Source organism: Vombatus ursinus, unplaced genomic scaffold (assembly GCF_900497805.2).
Source record: "Vombatus ursinus unplaced genomic scaffold, bare-nosed wombat genome assembly UNPS02014805.1, whole genome shotgun sequence".
Taxonomy (NCBI): Eukaryota; Metazoa; Chordata; class Mammalia; order Diprotodontia; family Vombatidae; genus Vombatus; species Vombatus ursinus.
The window spans coordinates 17,473,904-17,481,987 of NW_020954583.1; the positions used below are offsets into that span (position 1 = coordinate 17,473,904).

Consider the following 8,084-nt stretch of genomic DNA (forward strand, 5'->3'; position numbering starts at 1 on the left):
CATCTCCAGTCATTTGGATGTATATCTTGCCACTGGACCCAGATGGCTCTGGAAGAGAGTGAGGCTGGTGACTTTGCACAGCCCTGCCTCACTTATATCCAGTTCACTTACATGTCAAGACATCACCTTCTTGAGGTCAGTGGTCCTCTTCCAGAACAAAGGACAAACAACTTATCCTGTATATAGCTTATTTGCACATATTAGTTTGCTTGCTGTTTTCCCCATGAGGTTGTGAACTCCTCGCAGCCAGTCTTCTGCCTCTTTTTGTATCCCCAGAGCTTAGCACATAGTAGGTGCTTAATAAATATTTATTGACTACTTGCAAAATCTTTGACAAAGCAGTTAATCTGAGACTCAGATTCCTCATTTGTAAAATGGGAATAATCCCTACTCTGCAGGACTGTAGTGAGGTTGATTGCAGACGTATTTCTTGCCTCTAAACTCTGCCCCTCAGAAGGTCTGTGCAAGGTGTGGAGCAAGAGTGGAGCAGATTTTTTGTTTTTCCTGCTTCCTCCAATCTGTTCCTCACAGTCACTCAACCCCCAACACTGGTCTTGGCACTAAGCAGATCAGAATAACTAGTTGTGTGACTTTGCACAAGTTATTAACCTCTCTGGTTCTCACTTTCCTTAATGGCGAAATGGGCATAATCCTCAAAATGTCAGTGAATGTGAGTCAGCAAGTGTTTATAAAGTGCCTACTATGGGCCAGGCACTGAGCTATCATTAATGAAATGAGGCCCAAGACACAGGGCCCTTTGCAAACTTTGCAACAGTATGTAAAATCCAGCTGATGCCAATGATGAATAGCTCAAGCTATGGCCTGATTCTTTCAAAATTAACGCATTTTTTCCCCCTGGCAGCTAGGTGGCCCAGTGGATGGAGTGCCCCAGCCTGGAATCAGGAAGACGCATCTTCTAGGGTTCGAATCTGGCCTCAGATACTTACTAGCTGTGTGACCCTGGGCAAGTCACTTAGCCCTGTTTGCCTCAGTTTCCAATGAGCTGGAGAAGGAAATGGCAAACCACTCCAATATTCTTGCCAAGAAAACCCCAAATGGGGTCACGAAGAATTAGTCGTGACTGAAACAACCGATCAGTAAGACAGGAAAAAAAAGTGATGAATCATTCCTCCAGCCAACAGGGGCGCTCAACTGCGGCTGCGTTCGGGCGCCCAATTGCGCAGCCGCTGTCCCCCAAGGACCTTCAGGGAATAGAGGAAGCCGTCGTACCACTGGCCCCTACTCGCCCCGCCTCTTCCCGAGACCCCGCCCCCAGGATCAGAACCTCTCTTCTCTCTTTCATAAGTCCCAATCCTTCCCCTCTCTTCCCTCGGCCTTTTCTTTCCGGCCCCGCCCCATCCGCTACTTTTTCTCTTCCCAACCAACCTTATCCTCTCTGTTCCATCCCTTCCCTCTAACCACGCCCCTCCCATTACGTAATTCTCCTAGCTCTTCACTTCGTATCCTGGATTCCAGGGTCCGTCTTCCTTCGCTTCCCAGCCCTACTAGTTGTGTTTTACGACACTGTCGTCTAACGGCGGGTCTTTACGGCAGCGAGAAGCGGCCGGACGGCAGCGGCCGTGGCAGCGGGAGCGGGAGTTTGGGCGTCGGTGGTGGTGCCGGGCGGAAGCGGCGGGGGCGACGGATCCGGCCGTTTAGGCCAGGCCAGGGCCGGGACCGGAGCCGGAACCGGGGCCGGGGCCGGGGCCAGGACGCGGGGCAGGAGGAGGCGGCGGCGGGGGGGTTGATGCCCGGTGGCGGGGGGAGCCCGGCGCCCTGCAGTCTCCTGGCCGCCTCGGAGCCGCGGGGGGGCGAGGAGGCAGCGGCGGCGGGGCCCGGGTCCGGCGGCCCCGGGGGCTCCTCTTGCGGCGGGGTCGGGGGCCCCGGGCCCGGCGGCGCCGGCAACAGCAGCAGCGGCGGAGGCCCTGGGGGCAGGATGAGTCTGTCCCCGAAGGAGCTCTCCAGCCTGCTGGGGATCATCTCGGAAGAGGCCGGGGGCGGCAGCACCTTCGAGGGCCTGTCCAGCGCCTTCCATCACTACTTCAGCAAGGCGGACCACTTCCGCCTGGGCTCGGTGCTCGTGATGCTGCTCCAGCAGCCGGACCTGCTGCCCAGCGCGGCGCAGCGCCTCACCGCCCTCTACCTGCTCTGGGAGATGTACCGCACCGAGCCCCTCGCCGCCAACCCCTTCGCAGCTAGCTTCGCCCATCTGCTCAACCCGGCGTCCCCCGGCCGGGGCGGCCAGGAGCCCGACCGGCCGCCGCTCTCAGGTACGGAGTTCCCCCGGCTGCCTGCCCCTCCCCCACCGGCGCGAAACCCCCAAAGGGAGTAAGGAGCGAGGTCAGGAGTGCGAGCGTCTTGATTTTGGCTCTTCCCTGGGGGACTGACCCCGTCACTTCACCCCCGCGGGGCCTGCGCTCAGCTTACAATGGGGGGGGCGGGGCTGTGCTACATCAGGAGCTCTTAACCTTTTGTGTGTGTCTTGAATCTTTTGCCAGACTCGTGAAGTCTATGGACCCCTTGTCAGAAGGATGCTTTTAAATACACAGAACAAAATATATAGTTACAAAGGAAACCAATTATATTGAAATAAAATTATCAGAAGTTCACAGACTCCAGTTTGAGAACCTCTGGGCTAGATCTCTTTTAGCTCTGACCTCAAATGAGTACAGTGTCGCAAGTAAAGCTCTTTACTCCATAAAAATCCCTTATTTCTCTTCATCTGGATGGGGCACTACTTTTCTGTTTGTAAGAGACGATATGATTTAGAGACCACACGTTTGGCCAAGCAAAAGTTTGGTGGCGGTCTGCCCCACTACAGTTTCTAGCCTCTTATGTTCTTGCATTAAGACTCTGATGAGCTACTTCTTTTGGAGGAATTTCTTCCCCTTTCTCCCTTCTCCCATAAGGATCAGGCTAGAAATTCCCTGTTCTTTGGAGAGACATCTCAAGTTCTTGGAGGTGGATGAGTAGAGGATTGACTTCCAGTTTAATAAAGCATATAATGTGTATGACCATTATCTGGCATTTCCCCCATCTTCTAAACATATCAAGGGTACACTGTAAAACTGGAGTGGGAATATAGGTTAAAAAGTAAAAGCACTAAAATCAATCAACAGTCTACTACTTAAAGACATTGAGAAGCCTGTCTTTTTTTCCCCCTCCTATCTCTTCCCCGAAGGCAATAAAGGCAACTCTTGTTCCAGACTCATATGTTTGAGTGCCTCTTATTTCTGGGAAATGATTCTTCTGTTCCATTTGCCTTTGAATATTAATCTTATTATGTTCCCAAATTTTGAATTTCATTAAAATGGGAGTTGAGAGTTAATTAGAAGACAGTAGTCATAGGAGTCTATGAAAAGCAGAAAAGAACTCAAAGCTAGTTTTCCTTTCTAGAGGCTGGAATAGCCTTAAGACTTTTGAGGGGAAAAAAGTAAGGACTGTTTATATTTATTTAGATCTCAGGAATCCATGTAGCATTTTTAAATTAATTTCTTTGGTAGGTAGAATGGGGCAAGGGAAGGGATGAAATTTTTTTAAATAATATTTTCCCCCAGGTACATGAAAAACAATTTTTAACATATTTTTAAGTTTTGAGTTCCACATTTTATCTTTCTCTTCCCTCCTCCTCTGAGACAGTAAACAGTCTGATACAGGTTATACATGTGCAGTCATGTAAAATATGAAGGGATGAAATGTTGAAGTAGCTTGACAGGTGGGAAGAGCAAAAGTGTCCCCTCTTTACTGTCTTTAATTATTCCTTGAGTCATCACTACCTTAAAGCATCTTTCTCCAGTATGATGTTTTGGATTAATTTCTCAGTCTTACCATTGCCATTTTGATCACCAGGGGAAATTTGTCTCTTATTTCTCAGTCTTCTTTGTTGAGTCATCATCCATGTTGTTCTTCTCTTGTTGTAGGTACATCCCAAGCCTCTTCCTTGGGCCCTCTTTTCTTCTGTCTCTACACTTGGTGATCTTAAGAGCCCCTATCATATCAAGCATCATCTCTGTTCAGATGATTTTCAGATTTCTATATCCAGCCCTAGACTCCTGATTCTTTGATTCTGCTGAACTCCATTCTGGTATCACCAACTACCTGTAATAATAGTTTTTACGTAGCCCTTTAAGGTTTATAAAGTGTTTTGCATATGTTACTTCATTTGATCTTCACAACAGCCCTGTAAAATAGGGACTGTTATTATCCCTATTTTACAGATGGGAAAACAGCCTGGGAGAGGTTAAGTGACTTGTACAGGGTTGGTCACACAGGTAGTAAGTGTCTGAAGTAGAATTCGAATTTTCTGGTCTTCAGTGTTCAATCCACTGTGTCAACCTAGCTGTTATTGGAAGCACTATCTCTGACTTCATGTCCCTTAAGCATCTTAAACATAGAATATCCAAATGGGACTTCATTATCTTCTGAACTTTCTTCATCCATGTCATATTTCTGTTGAGAGCACCACCATCCTTCCTAGTTTCAAAACATTAAAAGTCATTCTGTACTTGATATTCTGTCATATTCCAGTCAGTTGCCAGATCTTGTCAGTTCTGTTTTTACAACATAGTTCACATCTTTCCCCTTTTTTCTCGTCCCATGTATATCTGATTCAAGTCACCACTTGCGCATATTATTTCAACCTCCTCTTAAAATATTGGTCTCTCTCTTCTCCAGTCCATCACCTCCACCCCTACTTCCCGACAAAATAATCTTCCTGAAGTACAAGTTTTGCCATTTTACACTCCCTACTCAGAATCTGTCAGTGTTTTATTATTGCTCTTAGATAAAATACAGATGCTTAGCATTTTAAAACTTTCCCCAAAATGTCCTACCTTTCCCTTTTATTTCATAGCACTCTCCTTCACATGTGCCAACCAAACTGATATTTACTGTTTCTGGATTTAGCATTCCTTACCCCATTTCTATTTTCTGTCTTTTTACTTATTTTATGATGTTCCCTGTGCCTGTGATATAACTGTATTATCATTTCCACCTCGCTAACTTTCTTTCATCCCTGGTTTCCTTCAGGGCTCAGCTCCTGGGCCATCTCCTACAGGAATACAATTTTTCCTTTTCATGTTTTTTATACTTATCTGGTTATATTTTGTGTCCCACTAGTAGAAGCTAAGTTCCTTTGGGCAGGGACTGTTTTTCATTTTCATTTAGCACCTAGCCCCATGTTTTGCATGTGATGGACACTTTATATCTGCTTGTTGGAGTGGATTGGTTGGCTTACGTAGGTGTTCTAACTGAAGATTTATCATCAAGAAGAATACATGCCTCAAAAAACACTGCTTTATAGTTTTAGGATTTGTCAGTAAGCATTTATTAAGTATCTATTTGTTAATTACCTATTAGTAAGCATTTATTAACTATTGCAGGCACTGATCTTGGCGCTGAGGATCCAAAGATAAAATTGAAACAGTGCCTGCTTTCAAGGAGCTTGTATTCTGTTTGGGGAATTAGCAAGTGCAAATATAATTAAATACAAAATTTATACAAAGTAATTTCCATGATGGTAAGCACTAGCAGTCAGCAAGGATCAAGAAAAGCTTCTTGTAGGAAGAAGTGGCACTTCAGTTGAACTTAGGAGACTGGAAATTCTAAAAGAAGAGTGAAGTAATGAGGGTGTGAATTCGAGGCCTATTGATGGCAGTCTGGTGCAAAGGCCAGAAGAGAAGAGGTAGAACATCCAGTATCAGCAAGAAGGTCCATATAGGTGGAACATAGTGCATGAAAAGGAGTAATGTATAGTATCTGGAAAGTTAGCTTGTGAAGGACTTTAGTGCCAAAGGGAGGAGTTTTTCTTTTAGGCTAGAAACAGTAGGGTACTAGTAGTGGCAACTAGAGCTTTTTGAGCCAAGGAGTGACATTGTCAGGCCTGTATTTTAGGCATTTCATTTTAGCAACTGTGTGGAGGGTGGAGTAGAGAAGAGTAACTTTTATTTGGGTTAACATGAAACGGATTGGCTCTGCACTAACTTTTAAGTCCCACAGATGAATGGATAAACAGAGTTTAGAGAATTTCAGGAGAATTCTTTTAAAAGTTTACTTTTCTAGTTGTGTGCCCTAGTGGAAATAGACCTGGACTAGGAATTAGACTGGTAATCTAATCCAAGCTCCGTAGTTTACCTTTGGCACCTTTGGCCAAGTTGCTCCACCACTTTGGACATCAATTTCCAAATGATTTCCTAAGTGATTTGACTAAGAGAGCTCTAAAGTACCTTTGAACCCTAGATATTAAGACCTCAATTTTCTTCCTAGGACTTAAGTTTTATGATATAAAATTTTCAAGTCATCTTCATTATATGTTGTCTTAAGTCTAATCTTTATTCTAAGCATTTTATGATGAGAAGGTAAGGATCATACTCAAGTTCATAGCCATGTCTTTTCTAAAGTAGATTACTGTGTGCCGTATGTAAAATTAATAACTATGCAGCAAGGATAAGGATTGATCACCTGGGATAGGTCCAGGTTTGTTCTTTAAGGAAAGCAACTCAAGACCTGTGCCTCTTATTTAAGATTTGGGGGACTTTTGACACTTATGAGGTTTGGACCCCTTAATAGTATGAATCAAAGATTATAATCCACAGATTACTTTTCTGGGACTAAAAGCCCCTAGAGCCATTGTAATATCCTTTTGTAGGAGGAGAGGTGGTAGGAGTGGTGCCTTCTCCCTCCACCCTTGTTTGAATTAATGGAGGCAGTGTGGACTAGTGGACTGAATACTGGATATGGAGTCATCTGACACTTATGAGCTGTATATCTAAGTCAGTTAATCTTACTGAGCCTCGGGTTCGAGCTCTGTCAAATGAGAGTGATACGCTTGTAACTTTACAGTTTTGTTGTGAGAATCAAAGATCATATACACAAAGGGCTTTGGAAACCTTAAAGTGCTTCATACATATTATAGTAGGCACTTAATACATATTTGTTTATTGATTCAAAGAAACTGGAAACAAGACATCTTTTATGTGTTATTTTCCCTTCCTCTTCTTTCACCTTACCTTATTAGAAATCGTTGCACCAGTATGGACAGCTCACCTTTTGCTTTTTGGAATCTTTCATGGGCTGCCAGTGATCTGCCTAATGTTCTTGAAGTGTGGTTGGTGAAATTCCAGTATTACTCTCACCACATAGCCCTCCTCTCACTTTTTTTTCCCTGACAGGGTACTTAAATCAACTGGGACTTCTTTACAAGTCAATGGGTTTCTGACTTCAAAGGCCATTACTGTAGTGGGAAACAAGTATATATCCTGCAGTTGACACCAAAGTAATAGCTATATTCTTAAATTCAGATATATGATTTTTAAAGGAGGACAAGGGCTTTAAATAGTATAGAGTTCAGGATAAGCAGGGACAAATGAGAACAAGAATTCATTTTTTAAATTTTACATTAAGAATAGACTTTGATGAAGGTGGTGAGTTTCCATGATCTCTGGCCTTAAGGATATTCCAATCCATCCTTTATAGTACTTTCTGTGTACTTTTCCTAGTACATGCCTTTGACTACATCAGTTCTTTCTGCTCAAAAACTTGAGTGATTTTCTGTAGCTTACCAAATAAAATATATCACATTTTTTATTCAATGCTCTCCTCAATTTGGATCTAGCCTGCCTTTCTAGTCTTATCTCAATCAAACTGAACTACTTACTTTTCCCCATTCTGTTTCTGCTCTTTCCTGTCTCCATCTCAATCTGCATCTGTCAAATATTCTCCCTTCCTTAAAGGTTTAAAGGTAGCTTCCTTCGAGCCTTCCTCAAAGTCCCATTTCCCACACTCCAACTGAAAGTAATCTCTTCCTCTCATAGCCCTTTACCTGGACTTTCCCTTTGACATATCCCTTTCAGGTATTTATGTACACGTCATCTCATTGGATTGTAAGTTCTTTGAGAGTGGAGTCTGTTTCTCATTTATATTTGTATTCCTGTTTATTAGTCTTATCTTACATGTTAAGTATTTTACCAAATACTTGTTGAGTGTGACAGTTAGTAATTTTAAGAGACTTGAGGTTTTTTTCCAGTAATTTTATTGAAGCCTTTTTTTTTTTTTTTTTTTTTTTTTTTTTTTTTTTTTTTTTTTTT

The 8,084-nt window shown here is 43.5% G+C and overlaps 1 protein-coding gene across 1 annotated transcript in view; it reads left to right on the top strand.

Annotated features, from left to right (window-relative positions):
* Positions 1–1,732: 1,732 nt before the first annotated feature.
* Positions 1,733–8,084, top strand: part of CNOT11 (CCR4-NOT transcription complex subunit 11) — a 31,180-nt gene continuing 24,828 nt past the window's right edge. Inside the window, exons 1-2 of the mRNA XM_027874178.1 lie at positions 1,733–2,270; positions 2,330–2,502. Of these exons, the coding sequence (XP_027729979.1) occupies positions 1,748–2,270; positions 2,330–2,502 (696 nt within the window). The 5' untranslated portion in view covers positions 1,733–1,747. The remainder of the gene's footprint in view (positions 2,271–2,329; positions 2,503–8,084) is intronic.